At 44.2% G+C, this 20,780-nt stretch overlaps 1 protein-coding gene across 1 annotated transcript in view; it reads left to right on the forward strand.

The window, feature by feature from the left end:
- Positions 1-20,780, forward strand: part of NUP155 (nucleoporin 155) — a 62,808-nt gene that overhangs the window by 22,220 nt on the left and 19,808 nt on the right. Inside the window, exons 17-26 of the mRNA XM_075184228.1 lie at positions 1,414-1,476; positions 1,567-1,717; positions 1,809-1,875; positions 3,939-4,054; positions 5,096-5,199; positions 5,802-5,935; positions 7,629-7,820; positions 8,247-8,385; positions 8,591-8,726; positions 13,987-14,140. Of these exons, the coding sequence (XP_075040329.1) occupies positions 1,414-1,476; positions 1,567-1,717; positions 1,809-1,875; positions 3,939-4,054; positions 5,096-5,199; positions 5,802-5,935; positions 7,629-7,820; positions 8,247-8,385; positions 8,591-8,726; positions 13,987-14,140 (1,256 nt within the window). The remainder of the gene's footprint in view (positions 1-1,413; positions 1,477-1,566; positions 1,718-1,808; positions 1,876-3,938; positions 4,055-5,095; positions 5,200-5,801; positions 5,936-7,628; positions 7,821-8,246; positions 8,386-8,590; positions 8,727-13,986; positions 14,141-20,780) is intronic.

Consider the following 20,780-nt stretch of genomic DNA (forward strand, 5'->3'; position numbering starts at 1 on the left):
CTCCCTTTGAACCGCTTGGTTCAGCAGAACCATTGCGTCTGCGCGCAGTGTGTCAGAGCTTGGAGCCTCGTCATGCAGATCACCGTATTTGATGTTCCATGACGAGAGGGGCGGTCCTTAGGATGGTCCCTTCCTTTCTTCCAAAGGTGGTCTCAGGTTTCCTCAAGAAATTGTGGTTCCAGCCTTCAGGGAAGGGGTGTCCTAAGGGGGAACTTTCTCCTCAGCTTCCTTGGATGTAATTAGAGCTCTACGAATCTATGTGGATAGGACTTTGTCTTGTAGAAGGACAGATCCATTTTTGTCCTGTAGGACTGTCAGAAAAGGGTCTGGCCGGCCACCAAGCAAACTATTGCTCCTTGGATTAGGGCTATGATAAAACACGCTTATGTGAGTTCGAACCGACCTGTGCCTGGGAGGATCACTGCTTACTCCACTCATTCAGTGGGGGCCTCTTGGACCGTGCACCTTGGCACTTCTGCGGATCAGCTTTGCCGGATGGCCGTCTGGTCCTCTGTTCATACATTTACCAAGTTCTAGCAATTTTAAATTTTTTGCATCTTCTGATGCAGGGTTTGGCCGCAGTGTCTTGCGGACTGGGCTATCGGAGCGGTCCCGCCCTTAGGGGGCTGATTTAGAAAGTCCCCACGATAGCAGTGTCCCCCAGAGTGTATGATTGAGAAAAGAAGGTTTATGTACTTGCGTTAAATCTCTTTCTCTGAATCCATCTGGGGGACACTGCGTTTTCCCCTTTCTGCTCTTCTTCTGTGTGGTCTTGGTTGTTTTGCTCTCTTCCTTGGGGCTTTAGTATTATACTGAGGCTTGTAGGGGTTGCTGAGGGGAGTCAGCAGCAAGTTTAGATAACTATTTAAGTGTCAAATCCACGCCCCCCTCAAACAACCCCATGGTAGCAGTGTCCCCCAGATGGATTCAGAGATTTAACATAAGTACATAAATCTTCTTTTTTATACTTATATAAGTTTTTAATCTGTTTCTCTGATTCCATCTGTGGGGACACTGCATTCCCTCCCTTTTCTGCTCCTCTGCTGATTGCATTGTGTTTCTGGTCCCATAAGTTGAGGCTTTTCATTTACACTGATGAGCTACAGGGGTTGCAGAGATGAGTTCTGTCAGTCAGTTACATTAAACAATTAGTTAACTAATTGTTCCAACTCCCCTCATACAAACTATGTTAGCAGTGTCACCAAAATAGAATCTGAGAAACTCATTTATCAGTATAATCTTTTTTTTACCATCTTGAATTTAAGTTGAAAGGGCATGAAAGTGACTATTATGGCAGGTATTGCATACTTGTTTTACTGCGTCAGTCGTAAGTCTTGTTGTATTAACTAACTGCAGTCTTCTCATTTATTAACTGTTCTTTTTTTATTATTATTATTATTATTCCAAATTAAGGATCGCCAGTGCCCATAGGTAGCCCAGTACCAAATCCTAGTTTCCTGGGTACACCTACACATGGTAATTATTCATTTAATTCTCTTAGCTAAATGTCATTCCATCATAACTGCTGTTAAACTGTACATACATTTTTTTATTTTTTTTATTCAGGTGTCTACCCACCAAGTGTATCTACTCCAGTTTATTCCATAGGATCTCCTGTACAGCAGTCTACTGCACCTCTGCCTGGTTTATTGGGCCCAGAAGTTGTGTTTTCTGGAAAACACAATGGGATTTGCATCTATTTTTCCCGTATCATCAAGTGAGTTTTTACCTTTAATACACATTGTTTAAATTCAACATTAAAGTATTGTTTACATATACTCACATGCACTAAAATTTCTGTTTTGTAGTAATATCTGGGATGGAAGCATAGTTGTGGAAAGAACTTTCAAGATCGGGAACAGAGATGTCATCGCAGTAAGTTAATATTCTTATGATCTTATTGTAATCTTCCAGCATCTTTCTATCAATGTTTATCATGTCAGATAGGGGGGAAGGTCCTCGAGGGCTGTGGCTTCTATAATGCATTCTACCTGTGGTGAATGCAACACTAAATTGCCTTCTGGACAGCAAGAAGCGGATGCTTTGCGCAGCCTGCTGGTCTATGGATCGGGTGCCATGTGCACCTGGTGTCTCTCTGTTTCCGACTCGGTAGAGCCTGTCTAAGCTATGTTACTAACAGACTCTGTGACTGAGATTGCCTGGTTGGTCCGTTTTCTATCTTAAGGGGGGGCGGGTCCATCCCAGGTGTACCCTGCTTTTGCATGGATTCTGGCAAATCACATTCCTGTTTCGCTAGGCATTTAGGGCTGGTGGCTACATTCTCAGAGGGACTATCCTGGGTCATAGGTCTAGTGACTTCAGTACAAGGTCTGGTTTCAGTTTCCTTCTCTTTAGAGAGGATGTTAGAATCTTTGAACACCTGTCTTATCAATTTAAGGTGCGTTTCTCTTCTAACCGGAATGGATCTTTAGAGTTTAATCCCCAGTCCTGTTCATTGCGTCCTTTGTAAGTGATAGATTTTGGAGCATGACCGTGTGGATTGGCTGCATCATTAGTGAGATCTGACGCTATTGTCTGATAATAAGGCCTGGCTCTATGCTTGCCAGTCAAGTTCTTCCACACCAAACTCTGAAAACCATTGTTTGATGGACCTCGCGCTGCGCCATTGACCTGCTGAAACAGAAGAGAGCCTTTCCCAAACTAGAAGCACACAATTCTCTAGAATGTAATTATATGCTGTCTCATTCCCTTCACTGTAATTAAGAAGCTCAGGCCTAACCATGAAAAATAGACCACAGACCATCACCTCCATCAAACTTTACAGTTGGCAGTATGCATTTCGGCAGGAATTGTTCTCCTGGCATCTGCCAAACCGACATTTGTCATTTGGAATGGAGCAGTGGAATTGCATCACCATCTGCCAGAGTCCAGTGGTGGTGTGGTGTCCAGTGGTGGTGTGGTGTCCAGTGGTGGTGTGGTGTACACCACTCCATGCAGTGTTTGGCATTGCACAAGGTGATCTGAGGCTTGTGTGACTACTCAGCCATGGAAACCCAATCCATGAAGCTCTCTACTAACACAGACAGTTTATCCTCCATTGCAACACTCACTACCGAGTTCTAGACTATTTTTATGAGCTATGCACTTCAGCACTCTGCAGTCCCATTCACTGAGCTTGTGTGGCCTGCTGGTTCTTGACTCGGCTGCTGTTGCTCCTAAACGTTTCCGCATCACAATAACAGCGCTTACACTTGCAGGTCTAACGGGGCACAAATTTCACAAACTGACTTGTTAAAAAGGTGACATCCTATGATCGTGTCATATTTTAAGTCACTGAGTTCTTCTGTACTACCCATTCTATTGCTAATGCTTCGATATGGAGATGGATGACTTGTATGCTTGATTTTAAGCACTTGTTAACAATGGATGTGGCTGAAATGGCCAAACTAATTAGAAGGGGTGTCCACATACTTTTGCCTATGCAGTGTATATCTATAGATATAGAATGACAGAGATAAAGATATATATATATATATAACTATAGAAATGGTTGAACTGTTTATCACCTATTTTCTGCATTAGGAAGTTGATTGTAGGGGGGAATCTTGATTATAATTGGTTATTAGATAAACTGTAATTTTACTGATTTTCATTCTTATAAATATACATTTGTAAGTAAAATAAGCAGTAACATATGTTTGTGGGGGCAGTTATTTGCTTGACTACCAACTTTGAATTTGTAACTACTTGGTAATAAACTAATGGAAATATGTATTTAGGAGGATTATTATTGTCCATACAAAACTGACACAAGAAGATGGTTTAGTTGAGTTTTCTATTACTTTAATGTGGAGCCTTGCTGCAACCTAAGTTCACCAATAAATATTACTAATACTTACATATTGTCAATAAGTGGCTTCGTCCATATCTCAAAAATACTTCACTGAATACCTCTTTTAATGTCCCATCTGTTTCAGAATGATAACAGTGTTTCTCCTCAAGTTTTGGAGTCCGTTCTTCAAGAACTTAAAGGTCTACTGGAATTTCTGGATAGAAACTCCCAATTTGCTGCAAGCTCTTTAGGAAATCCCAGGTAAAGTATATTCACAATAAAGTCCTCTACCTCTAAAGGACGATGGTGCAATTAAAAAGGTGTCACCGAAGGGCTGTAATTCAAGTTTAGAATAATTCTGTGGCCAGGTGCCTCACACGTTGTGAGACGAGTTTTATGTTAATGTCAGGTGCTTTGATCTTTAAGGGTTAAATCATTGTGTTTGGATTGTTTCGGTTTGTATACATATTTAATAAAATAAATGTACTTAGTGCTCACCCTGGAGTTCATGTTAGGAACGTGAAATCCATGGATGTATTGTACTGCACTCGTATTCACGGAACCAAAGCACTGTGGTGCTGGAGGGCTACATCCTTGGTGGTCCAGTATGGATCCAGCGGGTCCCCATAGAACTTGTGCTGCCTTCCTCACTCCCATCAGTTGGGAACAGGTTAAGGCCGTGCTGGGATCCCCCACAGTAGTTTGCAGGAGCAGGTGGAAGAGTAGGATGCCGGTGGTATTTGGGCTGCTGCAACCAGGTTCCCCATTTTGTGGCTGGAGAGCGATGGTGCCGAATCCCAAGGGTAACAGTCTTGCTATAGAATCCCCTGTTTCCTGTATGGCTCTTTGACTCCTAGGAGTTCCAGGAGAAAATGGGGTATATTTTACTAAACTGCAGGTTTGAAAAGTGGAGATGTTTCCTATAGCAACCAATCAGATTCTAGTTATTTGAATCTAGTAAGCACCATTAGATGCCCCTCCACAAACAGGAACTGAAGTGGCGTCATAATGCCACCATGTTCGCCCCCAAAGTAGTACTGGAACAAAGTGCATAGTGTTACTCTAAAACATTCTGGTAGGCTATATCTAAATAAAACATTTTGCATTAATACACACTGCCTCAGCGGCATTAATAAAACATTCCCCACATGGTCGTTTTTTTGTATTAGATTTTTCTTGTTTGTTTTTTTTTTTTGTATTGAGTTTTTTATGTAAATATATCTTGCTGCTAAGACAATAACTCTTATGTTCTTTATACCTGCTCTGCTCCCAGTGTCTTATTTACATAATGGTTGTTTGCAGTTTTGGAACTCCGGTCAACATTCAACAGCGTCTTGTCAGCCTCGGACGTCATGATATGGGAGGTTCTCAGCAAGTCCAGCAAGAGCTGCAGAGGAAATACCACAGTAAGAGCCAAATTCGGAAATGGCATTGCCCGCCCTATAAGTGCACTTAGTGCAAAATTGATAAGATTGTTAACAATTAAATGGCTGATACTAGAAAAGATAACTGAATAACTAATATAGGGTTCATTGGGGTTTGCTGCTGATGTGTGTGGATTGTACATGTAGTACATGTTGTTGCCTTAACACTTTACATGCTTTAATCTCGCTATATATAACCCTAATGTTTGTCAGAGACAGAGATGTGGGATGCTGGTAAAATTGTGTATATACATTTGTCAACATAATTTACAATGCGCCTCCAGTTTTCACTATACTTGTGTGTTTCTGGAAGTAATTTCGGAACAATGTCCGCAACATTTATAAAACTAGCAGGGCTGCTGAAAACAAAAGCCTCCAGCACTGCAGATATTTTACACCACCATAGAGCAGATGGTAATGTTACCAGTTTACTGCTGAGAAATTTTGGTGCAGATCATCTTCTGACTTTAGTAGAATTGTGCCTACTGCATAACATTTACTCTACTTTCCTTTAGTACTCTTAGTAAACCAAGGTTGTTTCCAGCAATATTCTCAGACTATAACTCCATGCTTTTTTTCCTCAGCCGAGGCCCAGCTAACAGAGAAGATCTCTCTTCAAGGGATCCACCAGTTGGTTAGGAAGACGTGTGAAGCCCTTGCACTTTGGAAACTGCTGTGTGAACACCAGTTCAATAATATAGTGTCCAAGCTTCAGAAGGTTTGTAATCTTGATAGATACAAGAATGTTAAACAGTTTATTATAGGACTTGCATTGTGCAGGAAAGGTTTCTAATTCATCCCCACATGTTTTCCTTCATTAATGTGATTATATCATGTAGAAGACAGTCCTGTAACTGATGTCAGTGGTGTGACAAGCAAAAACTATGTTTATAGTAAGGTGAAATTTTTTGCAGTTAAACATTTCTCGTAAAGGTTTTGCTAACATTTCTTCTTCAATTCAACTTTTGTTTTGTGTGCATCTTCCTTTGTGTGAATCTTGTGCTTTTGGCTAAAGATTGCCACAGGTCTGTGAATGTTATAATGCACAAATTATTTCTAGCCTTGTGATTGTCCTATTCTCGTGCTTGGCTTCAGGTTGGTCACTTGAATCACACATGGACATTACTGATAGGGGAAGGAGAGTCAAATGCAATAGTCACACTCACATTGCTCAAAGGTGCTTTAAAATATAGACAGTCTATGAGGAGTTATATTCTTTAACTTTATTTTCTCTTTCATCCGGTCTGGGGGACACTGCTTACCATGGGTTGTGGAGGGGAGCTTGGGAGTTGGCACCTAACTAGTTAAACTTTAGTACTGCTGACAGACCCCTCCCCTCTACAATCCCCCTGCCTCTTCCTGTTCAGTTTTTTTTAGGTGCCCAGGAGTTGGGCAATGTTATTTAGTGCTAGCGTTATTTTAATAACTTATTTCATTTCTTTATGTATTCTTTTCTTTTTAGGTGGCAGCGCTGGAGTGTGTTCTACTATAGAGAACACACTCACAGCTGGGCAGTGCAGGCATTCCCCTGTCAGAGGAGAGCCAGCGGCTCTCACTGACAGGGACATGGAAGAATGGATGCCAGATTAAGGAGTGAACAAGCGGTCTCACGGACCGCTGTCACTCCTCCAGCCTCCCCGATAACCGGCGCTTCCATGACAGGCATAGAGCGCCAGTTATCGGATATTCAGGATGTCGGCGGCCATTTTATGTTTTCTTAATCTCCGGGCTCCGTCGACAGGATAGTAGGAGGAAAATGGAGACCATTCTTAAGTATGTTTATGTTGAGTTTGGTTTATGTTGGGTCAACAAGGTTGTGGAAAAGTAGTCAGAGCAACTCTTTGAAGGTTTGCAGTGTAGGAGCCAAGTTTTGAACTAGTGACCTTGGTTGAGGATGTCCGTGAGGGGTCTGATCATCTGGGGGATGTAGCTCTGGATGTGGGTCTTATTGGGGCTCAAACTATGGCTTCTGTAAGCATTTCTACTAATTAATTAAAGTGCTATCTGGGGACACAATACTTCATAATGGCATCTGAAAGTGTTACTATTCTGCTTCTTTACCATCAGAAGTTCTTGCTATCCCTTTCTGGTCCAAACTTTTTAAGAGACTGTTTCAACCTGATATTGACAAGAAACAGCAGAAATTATCCAAATGTAGACAACCACTTTATGCTGTCATGAACTCACTTGAATATCGTTTTACTTTAAAGTTGCTAAAATATTTGGTTGGAATATGTGTGTTTATATATTAAGATTTAGAAGCTTAAAAAAAGCCCTACATTAGAATCAATGTATGTTCCAAGGGAACAACTGCTACAAAGCCCTTTTTTGGGTAGCTGCTTATTGAACATATTTGATGTGCTAAAAAAATATTCCATAATTGACCAGGCTATCTGTTTTCCCCTTACCAGGAGCTACAAGAACAGCTAAAAATAACCACATTTAAAGATTTGGTGATTCGAGACAAAGAGCTGACAGGGGCCCTTATTGCTTCATTGATCAATTGTTATATATTGGACAATGCAACAGTAGATGGAATCAGCTCCCACCTACAAGATGTCTGTCCGTCCTTGTATAGTACTGATGATGCCATATGCTCCAAGGTACGAGTCTACACTTGCTTTACGAATAACTGATTACATTTGAAGTAGTGTTGTTCTCTGTGGCTTTCTTTTATAATTTTATTTATTTTTGTTTTGCTTAGGGGTTTATTTTGTGTGTTTTTTGTTTTTTTGCTTGCAATGTGTTTTTTGTAAGGGCTCTTTTACCAAATGGTTTGCTTAGTGGAAACAGCAATTTTAGACAAACTGTTATTCATTTTGCTATCTTGGTACATGGAGTCTTTGTTTACAAAAAAAAAACCTGGGAAGGAGTATGTTTCTGTATTGAACATGTTCTGCAGTTTAAAATTCACACTTCATAGTTGTGTATAGTGGGTATATTCGAAAATCTTAGATTGAGATTTGTCTTTTAGAGATCATTGACAGATTTTGTTTTGCTTTTCTTTTTGTTTAATTGGAATATCCCAGGCAAATGAACTTTTACAAAGGTCCCGAGAAGCACAGAGCAAATCTGACAAAGAGCGGATGTTGCGAGAGTCCTTAAGAGAGTACCAGAAAATCAGTCAGCAAGTTGACCTACCAAATGTTTGTGGACAGTACAGACAAGGTATGTTATTTCTTTGCAGTTGGGTGAAATCAACTTTTATAATTGGATCCTCTTAAAGCATGATTGCTAAAGGCGGTCACACATGGGCCAACTTTTTAATTTGGCTATAAGGCTTAGAGACGGAAGTCACACATCTTTTAATATTCTACAAATATAAATTGGATAAACCTTTACCCTTAAAATGTTATATTTCTGGTTTCTGCAGTACGTTTCTATGAAGGTGTAGTGGAACTCTGTCTCACAGCTGCTGAGAAGAAAGACCCTCAAGGCCTTGGACTGCACTTTCACAAGCATGGAGAGCCAGAAGAGGATTCTGCAGGCTTACAAGCATTTCAGGATAGGCGAGTTGCTATTGAAACTGCATTTTGAGATCCATTTTGAAAATATTATTTAACGTTGTGCAAATGAAAACAAATTATCATTAGTGGGTGGTATTCCCATGTAATAATTGAAATATGCTTTACTGACATGCTCTTGGATTCTCAGTACCTTATATTGCTAATAATTGTTAAATGGTACCAGTCTTCCACCTAACTCTCTCTCAATGCTCGTCTCTTCACCTTTCTCTCTCCGTTCCCCTTGCTTGATCCTCCTGCACTTGATTCCCTGACTCCCATATGTGCCTGCTGTCTGTTTGCCCTCCCTTTAGGATGTAAGCTCTTGTGAGCAGGTCCCTCTTCCCTCCTGTCTCTATACCTTTTCTCCTGCTCCAACCTCACTATATTCTCATTCATCCGTTCTGGGGGACACTGCTACCATGGGGTTGTATGTGGGGAGCCTGGAAGTTGGCACTTAAGTTAATAAATTTGTTTATACTTGCTGACTGAACTCCTCCCCTCTGCAACTCTTCCTAGCCTGCGTGTATTTTAAGTGCCCAAGGAGTTGGTCTTGCTATGGCTGCTCTGCAGCTATCTGTTGCTGATATTAGATTTATTTTATTATCTCTTTTCTTAAACTTTAGAAATAGTGGTGTATGTGCTGCACTGCAGCACATACCTTGCTGGGTCAGTAGTTGAAAGTATCCCATTACCGTGGGCCCAGCTTCCACAGGAGGCGCACAGGACGTGCCATAGAGAAATTGCTTTTGCATTTACAAGCAGTAACAACGGTTTTCTATCTGATCTCTGTCACTCAGAACCGCACTAGATGTCAGACGCTGCTATTAGGCAGAGAGCGCTGGCCACTAAGTACGCGGATGGCGGTCACTCAGAACCGCGTTGATGTCTGGCGCTGCCATTAGGCAGAGAGCGCTGGCTACTAAAAATGTGCACAGCCATTTCCGATTCCGATCATGCCACTCCCCCACAGAGGCAGAGGGGGGCCACAGAGGGGAATTGGAGCAAGAGTCTGATGCGGATTTACCATAGAAGCAACGCAGAACAGCCTGTTTTGACAGATACCGCTGTAGAAAGGGGAGGTTTTTTCGCCAATCCCCCACCCCCCCCAATCTGCTACGACGCAATGGTATATTCTGGAAGCGGGAACTGCAGACATGGCTACATGTTCCTCTCTTCTAAGTCGCTGATGGTCCTTAGCTATCAGGAGCGAAGTACTTCATGAACTTTTTTGCAGATATAGATAGATGGATAGATATGCGTATATATGTATACAGTGTCTATTATGTTACTCTGCTCCTATGTCATGTAGATGAATATTGTATTATACAGTTTATATACATTTTGCTGTGTATAGGTATATGAAATGCTCTGTTTATTTAGTGAAATATTGTGCTACACAGTTTATATACAATTTTGCTGTGTGAGTTATCTTATCTGAAAATGGAAGTATACCCTGAACAGGTGCCACATACTTCTCTCCTTTCATATTGAGATACTGTTTTGGCTGAGAGCTAAAGAAAACGGGTATCCTCTACATTCACTCATCCTGCACCTTTATAACTGTGTTGCCTATAAGGAACTGGCCAGTGCCGCAGTTACCTGGTTACAGCAACAATAGCTGCTATAGAGTGCCCGGGTAAAATGATTTATTGATTATAATGTAAATATTAGTCTCCTGATGTGGAGTGAGGACCCGGGACTGACTAGGGGGACTTACCCGTGGGAGTAAATCCAGGGTAGCACGCTTCTCCCAGATGTGTGTGCGCCTGTCCCTGAGGAAAAGTATTGAGGATTCTGGTACAAACTCTTGTGGATCTGGTTGGCAGGCCACCAAGCCTAGGTTCTTTCCAAAAGGGTAAAAAAAAAATAAAAAAAATGAGCCCATAAGGCTCATAACACTGTCACCCTTATTCCCTGCATCTTTGAAGTATTGTACCACTGAGATCCAGTGCTTACAGCAGACATATCTAAGGCTCCACATAAACACATCCCGGCCCTGACTCATTGCTGGGTCATCGGGGCAATGGAGATGTGGGCAGCGCAGGTATCAGGCATCGGGGAAATGCTGCTCCCTAGGGCTTACCACTGTTAGAGTTTTGGGGTGACGCAGAACGCAACCTCATTTCTTTGTCTGTAAATGGTTGAGGGCCACAAGACCAGAAACTGACATACATTAAATAGTATCCCATGGGAGAGAGTACCCCCCTACGGATGGAGATTCTGAATAAACTCTGTCTCGGAGAGAGAATTTGCCGTTCGGCCCCTCTGGGGTGGTTGATCTGACAAAGGATCGGTAGTCCAGAAACAGTCCTTTGGCCATGGACCATCCCTGGGTGGGGCTGATTTTCTTTATCATGGAAGGCTCCCAGAGACCTTGCTTCCAGAGGTGGTCAAGTGCTTGGGTTGGAGCCTACTTTACTCTGTACAGACTCTACTACTTGGGATACAACAGATCAACATCCCTAGCCAAACAGGCTGGTCAGTCCCACACTCTCCTTACTAGTCCTCATCCTGTATTTTCTCGAACCATGGGTTAAGATATACTGGGGTCTCAGTTCTTTCTTTGATATCTAATACACCCTTATCTGGGAGCAGTATAGGAACAGGACTGGTTGTACTAGGAGAATGTAGAAGAGTTTGCTCTGTCTACCCCAGGCTCTGATCTGGTATGTCATTACCCCTAGGACCGGTACCCCACTTCTTAGAATGAGTTTCTTCCAAGCAAGGTCTGTACCGGTAGGTGAGAAGGGCATATGAACCACATGAGTCGCTGGTTTCCAGCATTAGGAGAGATGCCTTAAACATTACAACTCCATCTGGATGACTTTTCGACCTCTTCTCAGTTTACATCAGGGCCCTCGCTTCTCAAGTCTGACTTTTCATGTGAGCAAGGTCAAGTCTTACAGAGACCACGGTGGTGGTAGCCGCCTATTTGCACCTCGGCTGGTCTTTGTCAGCAGTGAATGTCATTATCAAGGCAGGTTCCACCTGCATGCCATAACCGCTTCCTACCCGGGCTTCATGGTTTTGTCTACAGGAGTGATAATTCTATCTCCCTCCATTCCACTTGGTTCCCTCAACGAGAATATTCATCAGGAAATCGGTTTGGATACCACTGCCGCGGTTTTTGGCCTGTGTGTGTTCTGGCGGACAGGCTGAGTTCTCTGCTTTATCCTCTAATGCTTCACAAGCAGGAGGTTTCTTAGGGTGTCCTGCTTTGTGATTTTCCCTGAAGGAGGTTACATGCTACTCCTTCCGGGGGATCGGGTAAGCAAAGTATTGGTTTTCATGCTCATCTGGGGAGTCCAGATGCTAATATTTCAAACTCACGTCAAGAGGAGGCCCTTCAATGAGTGCCCCTGATGAGACCATCTCTAGGCAGGCAGGTCCTCGGCCCTGGACACTTGATACAGGGTGACAACTATGCCGGCCTATGGGTTGGAGACAGTGTCTTTCGTCTAAGAGGTGGGGAGCCGTATCCGACTTAAGAAATCTGATCTTCTACAGGCATGGGCTGGACCAGAAGGGTCATGTTACTGGCCCAGGAGGGTTTCGGTCATTCTTCAGAAATTCCAGCCCTTTGGTCTGAATATGCCAGGGTCGTTGCATACGTCTACTGTGCGGGCGGGACCAGGACTGCATGAGGGCACTTAATACATTGGGTGGACTTCTGCCGCAACGGTCCCACCGGTAAAGGGATCGTCTCTACGCATATCTTCAAAGGCTGTGACGGCAGTGAATTTACCCAATAGACATCTCAGGGTGCCTTGGTGCGGTCACCACAACCTGGATTCTGTTCATGACCAGAGTTCCTACTGTTGAGGTGGCCATCATGTCCATGCAGTAAAAGTCCTGAAGGGCAGAACCGTTTCCTCCTCTATGCAGATTCCCCTGAATATCCGGTGGGTCTGTAAAGGAGCCCCTGTTTAGAATGCTGATGACTTCGAATCGGGCCTATTTGATCAGAATACAGTATTCTAATCATGTGGTGTCTGTGGTAGAGAGGTCTTTTGGCTTAACACAGTCCTTCTCCCTTGGAGCTCCCCTTACAGCCGGGATCATTCTCGGCTATCCTTCTTGATCAGCATTGTTATGATTAACTTCTGATGGTTACGGAGATTTTTATCCAGAATAGTGACCACACTTTCAGTAGGCAGGAAACCTGTGGCTACCACAGTGCCACAGGGCATGCAGGGCCTTTGTGGGGTGGTGAGTGTTAGTCCTTCACACATTCACTCCCCATCCTTATCTTCACTTTTTCACAGATCAGTTCCTGACTGATCTGGTATCTGCTCATATATTTCTGGACTTCCTCTGTCTGTGTACGGTCCACACCTTCACTGTTTCTGGCGTGGCTCAAGGAGGAGGCCTGACACTGTTTTTCCTCTAACAAATTCCTTACCGCCTTGGGTTCTGCTGAAGTGGAGTTTCTTGGATTAGGACCTTGGTGTAAGGCATCAGGTCGGGGGCTACTTGACTGTATGCCAACTTTCCCTATCCGTCATGTCATGGCTTTGGCTCACCGTTCTATTATTCAGCCTATGAGGCTGTAAAGGGTTCAGTTCAATCTGGAGATGCTGTTTGTCTTTCAGGAGGTAGTTGCCTTTTTGGACCTAATCTCCGAGTTCTACCTTACCAACTGGGTCGTGTCCTCCATCTTATGTGCAGTGGCTGTCCAGATTTAGGAAGACTGACTTTCAATAGATTGTTTTGTTGAGATTGGGAAAGGCTGGTGGCTCAGCAGACCATCACCAGGAGTTTCTGTATTATGAACGACGGGCATTGCAGGTTCTATTGGACTCTGTCTATATTGGCTTGGTGTCCATTCCTCCCATCCTTGGGGGTAAACTGGGTTGCACTCATGGGTGCTTCGGTGCATCATCTCAGCTGAGGAGTCATATAGTCTCCTGGCTGCTATTCACGTGGGTAACCTTGTTACTATTGTTCCTACGGCCGCTGTTTTTTGGCCGCAGTGTTGCGTGCCGGATTATCAGATCGTTCCCTCCCTTCGAGGGGCTGGTATGTCCCCATGGTAGCAGTGTCCCCCAGATGGATTCAGAGAAAAAGATTTAACGTAAGTACATAAATTCTCTTATTGTTATGCTTTGAGTTTCTGGAGACTTGGTATTACTCGTTTATTATGTACTGTATTACTCTGTTTGGTCCACTGTTTGTATTGTGTACAGCGCCGCAGAAACCATGTGGCGCCTTATAAATAAACGATAATAAAATGATAGATTATATGTTTTTGTCTTCCTTGCAGGTTAAACTGCTACAAATGCATCACAGATACACTTCAAGAGCTGGTGAACCAGAGTAAAGCTGCTCCCCAATCTCCAAGCGTACCCAAAAAACCAGGCCCTCCTGTCCTGTCATCGGACCCCAACATGCTAAGTAACGAGGAGGCTGGGCTTCATGTGAGATACTGATACTTTACTATATGTTTTTAAAAGAAGCAAGTCTTTCTCAAACATAATTTGTAGTGTAGATATTTTGACAGCAGTCCCATTGATTGTCTTAGTGATATTCTTCACTTTTTGGCTACATAGGCAATGTACAAGTTACATTTATCTACATTTAATAAATCTTCCTAACAATATTAATTTATTTTGCATGCATTGGGGTACACCTGGTATGTATAGGGGGTCCAGGTGTGCAGGAACTTTTTAAGAATCCGAACGGTCCATAGCTCCTCCCCCTCTATACCATTCTTCTGTTAGACCTTCAGTTTACTTTAGTGCCACAACGTGACAGGATGTGTTTTTTTTTGTTTGGGGCTGAAAGGCAGCCAATTTTACTCATTTTGATTTTTTTTTTGATTTTTATTTTGAGGCTTTTGCCTTGTGGGACGACGGAGCCGTCTGTGCTGTAGCACACAGCATGGACAGCTATATGATGCTAGAAGCTGGGGATTGGAGGTACCAAGGTGGGTGCCTCTGCTCCTGCAGCTGTTAGGTTGTCCTTGAGACTGTGGATCCTTCTCTGTTTAAATGGAGGTTGAAAAGCTCCACACCTTTCTTTTCCATCTTCCTCCCAGCTGGAGGCTTTATTGGGTGAAGCCTTGAACTCGCCGCATTGGAAGTTCCAGCTATCTGGGGAACACTGCTACTATGGGTCGTAGAATGGGATTATAGAACTAGCACTTAAATGCTATGTTGACTTTTACCTTCTTGACGGAAACTCCCTGGTAAATCAAATTCCGTTTAAATGCCCAAGGAGTTTGAGTAATAGAGGACTGCGTCACAGCCTTCATTCAATAATTTATTTACTTTCTTTACTTTATTGTCGTCTAGGTTCTCATTCAGAGGAGATTGGCCTTGTCAGACTCTGCAGTCTGTGAAGAATACCCCACTTTAACACACACACACACACACACACACTTAGACGGGTAAAGACGCCAGGCCTGCTCTCTAGGCCAACAGTCGGTCTAAGGTGGTACCCTTAGACAAGAGGGATTATGTATAGATGCCGCTAGCAGGCAATGTTTAGACCCTCATTATGGCAGTTTGGCTGGCTCTTGACTTACTGTTCAGTGAAGAGTCTCTAGCTAAAGGATCAGCCTTATTCCAGCAAAAGAAAAAGAGGGTAATATTGTTTCATTCTTAGTTATCAGATCTCATTGGTGAGGCGTGGGAGAAGCCTGATAAGCCAATTCTCTGGCCTCTAACCCATTAAACAGACCGAAATTACCAAATGAGTACAGCCACCCGAGGTGGACATACCGGTAGCTCGCTTGACCAAAACTTCCACTCTGCCCATTCCGGGGGTCGCTTCCTTTGGAGGCCAATAAGTATTTGGCCTCCATAGACATCAGGGACCCGTACCTTCATCTCAAAATCTGGGACACCATTCCCTTTTCAGGTTTGCTGTGGGAGACGCCAGTTCAGAGCCCTTCCATTCTGGTCACGTAACCGCAGGTATTGTCAAAGGACATGGCAGTGGTGGTGGCCCTGTTACAATCTGAGGGAGTCATGATCGTCCCTTATTTGGACAATTTGTATCTCAAGGCATACTCTGCTCCTTTTGCTTCTGTCCTACTTGACTTGCACAGCTCAGGTGTTGGAGGAGCACGGTTGGATCCTGAACATTAAAATATCCAACCTGGTACTCTGTCAGCAGATGCAGTTTTTGGGACTGATATTTGATACCAGGCTTCAAAGGGTCTTCATGTCAGAAGACAAGATCGGGTCCTTGCAGGCCCTAGTGAGAAGAGTCCTGAAGTTAACCAGTCCGTCTGTTCTCTGCATGGTGGGAAAGATGGTCTCTACATACGAGACCTTCCAGTATGCCAGGTTCCACTCTTGGGTGTTCCGATGGAACATCTTAATGAAGTGATCTGGGTCCAACCATCACCTGGTGTCCTAGTTTATAAGCTTGTCACCAAGGCCTTGCTAGTCTCTCAGGTTGTTGCTGATAGAGGGCAAGTAAGCCTCTCTGGTTTTGACTTGGGCAGAACAGTTTGTCCCTATAATATTCACAGTTTTTATCCCTGGTGTGGAGATTTGGGAGGCAGACTTCCTCAGACATAAAGTTCTACAGGGAGAATGGTCGCTACACCCAGAATCTTCGAACTGTTGGTCCGTGGATGGAGTCTGCCAGACATTGACTTCATGGCCTCTCACCACAATTTGAGTACCCACATTCTGTGTTAGAAACAGAAATCTGATGCGGTGAATACCATGATTCTCCAGTGGGTGTTCAGCTTGGGGGTACATCTTCTTCCCTGTTGTCAATGCTCTCTCGGGTTTTGAACAAATTCAAGAGCGAGAGGTTTGCCAATCATCCTGGTGGCTCCGAATTGGCTATGCAGGTCCTAATAAGCTGACGTGTTACAAATGTCAGCAGGTCCAGGTTAGTGACTTCCAATGCGCAACGACCACTTACAGCAGGTTCCCTTTCTTCACAAGGTTTTTCCTCTGCTGGCTTTAACCGCTTGGCTGTTGAAGCCAGAATCCTGAGGGCAGGGAATTTCTCATCCAAGGTGTAGTGCACAGCATGTCGAGGGACCAGAAACCGCAGTACCTACCGCAGGGTGTGGAAAATCTATGTCCTATGGTGTGAACATCTGAGTTTCCACGCTTGAGAATTCCGACTTTCTATGTTTTTTGTCCTTCCTGCAGGAGGGACTGGATGCGGGGCTTAGGTTGAGTTCACACAAAATGCAGTTCTCTGCGCTATTTATTCAGAGTTGTTTGGCGATCATCCTACACAACCCCCTTGTGTGTTCAGACTGTTTTGCCTTGGGATCTCAACCTGGTTCTGTCTGCCTTTCAGTGTGCCCCGTTTGAGTCTTTGCAGTCTTTGATTTAAGTGAGGTTGACCTGGAAAAAATCTGAGGAGGAGCATGTCATTTTCATATAGGACTGCTCCCCCTTCACAAACTGGTATGTTCATTGGAGCCAATTCACGGAACTGGACAGAAGACAGTAGAAGAAACTCCTGAGCAGTTTTACCTCATAGACACTGCTACTGATCAGCAGTATATACTGTGTGTGACTGTCAGGCTGCTCTCTATCAGTAGTGTACTGTGTCTGTTTGACAGATTGCTTTCTATCTGCGGGTACTCTGCCCTAGACATGGCTCTGGAGGGATGAGTGCCTTACATCAATTTTGCCTAATTCTACTCCGATTTCAGCGCGCAGCTCCCTGAGCCGCAAGCTGAAATCCAGCGAGAAAACTACCGTAATAACGGTATTTACGCACACTATTACCATAATGACAGTAATAGTGCGTGCGCCACGAGATTTTTGCCGTTTTCGCCAACAATTGAATATGCCCCGTAGTGCTATGTATATGCACTTAACTGAATTTTTTTCTCTATTTGGTCCAGAACTGGATAGTATGACTAGCCAAGCAACCAGAGGTAAAAGTACTTTCCTGACGGTAAATGTCCCTAAACTACTAACTCCGTGTCTTAGGGTCTTTTGGAGATCTTTTCTTGTGAACACGGGCTATAAAGTTCAGCCCACCAATAGAGGTAGACTCCTTGCAACATGTGGACAGTCGCAAACGGGTAGAGATGCTTACTCCAAAAGACGTCCAAATCACAAGATTTTAAAGAAAAAAAAACATGTACAAAATGAATAATAATAATCTGCATGACTGGACCTTCCTCTTCTCGCAACTGCGAGGATAGGGGGGTCACCAACAATTATTCAAGTATCAGTGGGCGGCATCCACCTGAGATATTTGGATCTTGGGAATCATGTCCACAGTGGCAGAAACACCGGGAATTTTATTCAAACCTGTTCTTGGCGCCCAAACAGGATGGTTCGTTTCCATCAATTCTAAACCACAAGGGGCTAAACCAACATCTACGAGTAGAACAAGTTTCGGATGGGATCAGTCCTTTGTTTTTACAGTAGGAAGCTCCCATTATCAATTTAGGGCGATCCCCTTTGGCTTTCCACAGCCCAGAGAGTTTTCACAAAGATTATGGCATTAATGGCAACACGTTTACATGCCTTGGGAGTGAACATTATTCCACATTTGGACTATTTTCTCCTCAAAGCCTTTTCAGGTCCTTTTATCTGTCAGCATCTGACCCTCTCTAATTGAATTCTGGAGCAACACGGTTGGATAATCAATTATTCCAGATCCCAGTTGAGGCCCTCAGAGTATGAGGTTTCTAGGATTAATTATGGACACCACTTTTCAGAAGATCTGTCTCCAGGATCTTCTCTACAGATCCCTACAACTCTGTACGGTTAATCCTGAGTCACCCTTGTCCTTCCATGCACTCGGGAATGGGGATTCTAGGGTTTAGTGTATAGACTTTAGAAACCTTTTCATATGGTAGTTTCCACTCTTGTATGTTCCAGTGGCATCTACTAAGACAATGGTTGGGGCACCCCTTTTTTCATCTGGAGACCCAACGAATCGGACTCTCCAGGGAGACTCGTCAACTTCTTAAATGGTGGCTAGTTCAAAAACTTCTGATGATGGGCTGATCTCTTCTCCTGTGGTCTTGGATTCAGGTGACCACAGATGCCAGTTTGAAGGGCTGGGGTGCTGTTCTCCAGCTTCATTTCCAAGGTCTTTGGACAGACGAGGCGGTTTGGCCCATAGATGTTCTTGAGCTAAGAGCCATGCTGTTGGCCCTCCAGGGAGCTCAGTCTCTCCTTCAGGGAAAACCAGTCCACCTCCAATCCGTCAATTCCACTGCAGTGGCATATGTAAATCGCCAAGGAGGAACAAGAAGCGCAGGAGCTATGCAGGTAGCAGAACATGTTTTCTTGTGGGCGGAGAAATTAGTTCCAGCAATTTCGGCAGGGTTTATTCCCAGGTTGAACAACTGGAAACAGATTATCTCAGCAGGCATGCATTTCTTCCGGGAGAATGGGAACTGCATCCTTGGGTGTTTCAGGAGTTGGTCTGGAAATGGGGCCTGCCAGAACTGGATCTGATGGCATCCAGACACAACCACTAGGTTCCAAGATTCTGCGCAAGAACCAGATTTTCTCTGGCTGTGGCGGTGGATGTAATGTCCATGAGGTGGGACTCCTGTTTAGGATATCACTCTCCACAAATTTCGATGATCCTGCGGGTTCTAAGGCGAGTACTATTGAAAGGTCTTCTGGTCATTTTGGTGGCACCGAATTGGCCCAGGCGGCTCTGATTTGCTAGCATCTTGCTTCTGGTGGAAGGGTCAGGCTGGGCACTTCCTCTCAGGCCCGATCTTCTCAGTCAAGAGCCATTTACACCATCCCGACTTAACTTGGCTGGCTTTAATGGCCTGGCTATTGAAGCCGACCTCTGGCAGTCGAGGAGGTTCTCTTCCCCAGGGTAGGGGAGACCCTCATAAAAGCTCAGAAGCCGGTACACGCTAAGATCTATCACAAGGTATGGATGATCTATGTACAGTAGTGCAAGAGGAAGTGTCATAACCCTGACTTTTTCAGATTAGCCGTTTGATGGCCTTTCTTCAGGATGGGTTAGAGAAGGGACTAAGACTGAGTACTTTGAAAGTTCAGGTCTCTGCGCTTTCTATTTTCTTTCAGCGCTGGTTGGCTTTCCTCCCTGACGTTTGTACTTTCCTTCAGGAGGTGATTCATGTTCAGCCTCCCAACGTTCCTCTGTTGGCCCAGTGGGATTTGAACCTGATTATTGAGGTTCTTCAGCGCCCTCCATTCAAACCCCTGGAGTCGGCTGATCTGCATTTCTTGGCGTGGAAGGTGGTGTGTTTGGCCGGCCACTAAGCAGATGATTGCTCGTGGGATTAGGTCTGTGATTAAGCTTGCTTATGTGTGTAGAAATCGGCTTGTGCCCCAGGTTCTCACAGCGCACTCTCCCCGTGGGGGGGCTTCCTGGGTTGCTTGCCATGGAGCATCTGTAGAGCAGCTTTGTAGGGCGGCGACCGGGTACTCAGTTCATACCTTTACAAGATTTTTGCCAGTTCAACATTTTTGCGTATGCAGGCCGCAGTGTTTTGTAGACTAGTAGATCGGAGAATTCCCTCTCTTAAGGGCTACTTTCGAAGGCCCCCATTCTAGCAGTGTCCCCCCAGAGTGGATGAAGGAGAAAAGAAGATTTTTGTACTTGCGTTAAATCTTTCTCCGATTCCATCTGGGAGACACTGCGTTCTCTCCCTTTTGTTGTTCTACGGTTAGTTGTGTTGTTGAGCCCTTTTATTGGGACTTCAGTATTACTGAGGTCTGTGATGTTGCAGCAGCAAACTTGGTAACTATTTAAGTGCCAACTCCATGCGCCCTCATACAACCCCATGGTAGCAGTGTCCCCCAGATGGAATCGGAGAAAGATTTAACATAAGTACAAAAATCTTCTCCTCTTTTCAGTCGAAGTTTTCACAAGAACTACGCATTATACTAATCAATCTCCTAATCTCGACCCCACTTCTCTCTCGAACTATCGCCCCATATCTCTTCTCCCCTTTGCCTCCAAAATTCTCGAGAGGCTCGTCTGCAGCCGTCTCACCTCCTACCTTTCTGAACACCCCTCCTTGATCCTCTCCAGTCTGGTTTCCGCCCCCTCCACTCCACTGAAACTGCCCTGGCTAAAGTCACCAATGACCTCTCTGCTAAAGCCAGGGGCTACTTC

Source organism: Mixophyes fleayi, chromosome 1 (assembly GCF_038048845.1).
Source record: "Mixophyes fleayi isolate aMixFle1 chromosome 1, aMixFle1.hap1, whole genome shotgun sequence".
Taxonomy (NCBI): Eukaryota; Metazoa; Chordata; class Amphibia; order Anura; family Limnodynastidae; genus Mixophyes; species Mixophyes fleayi.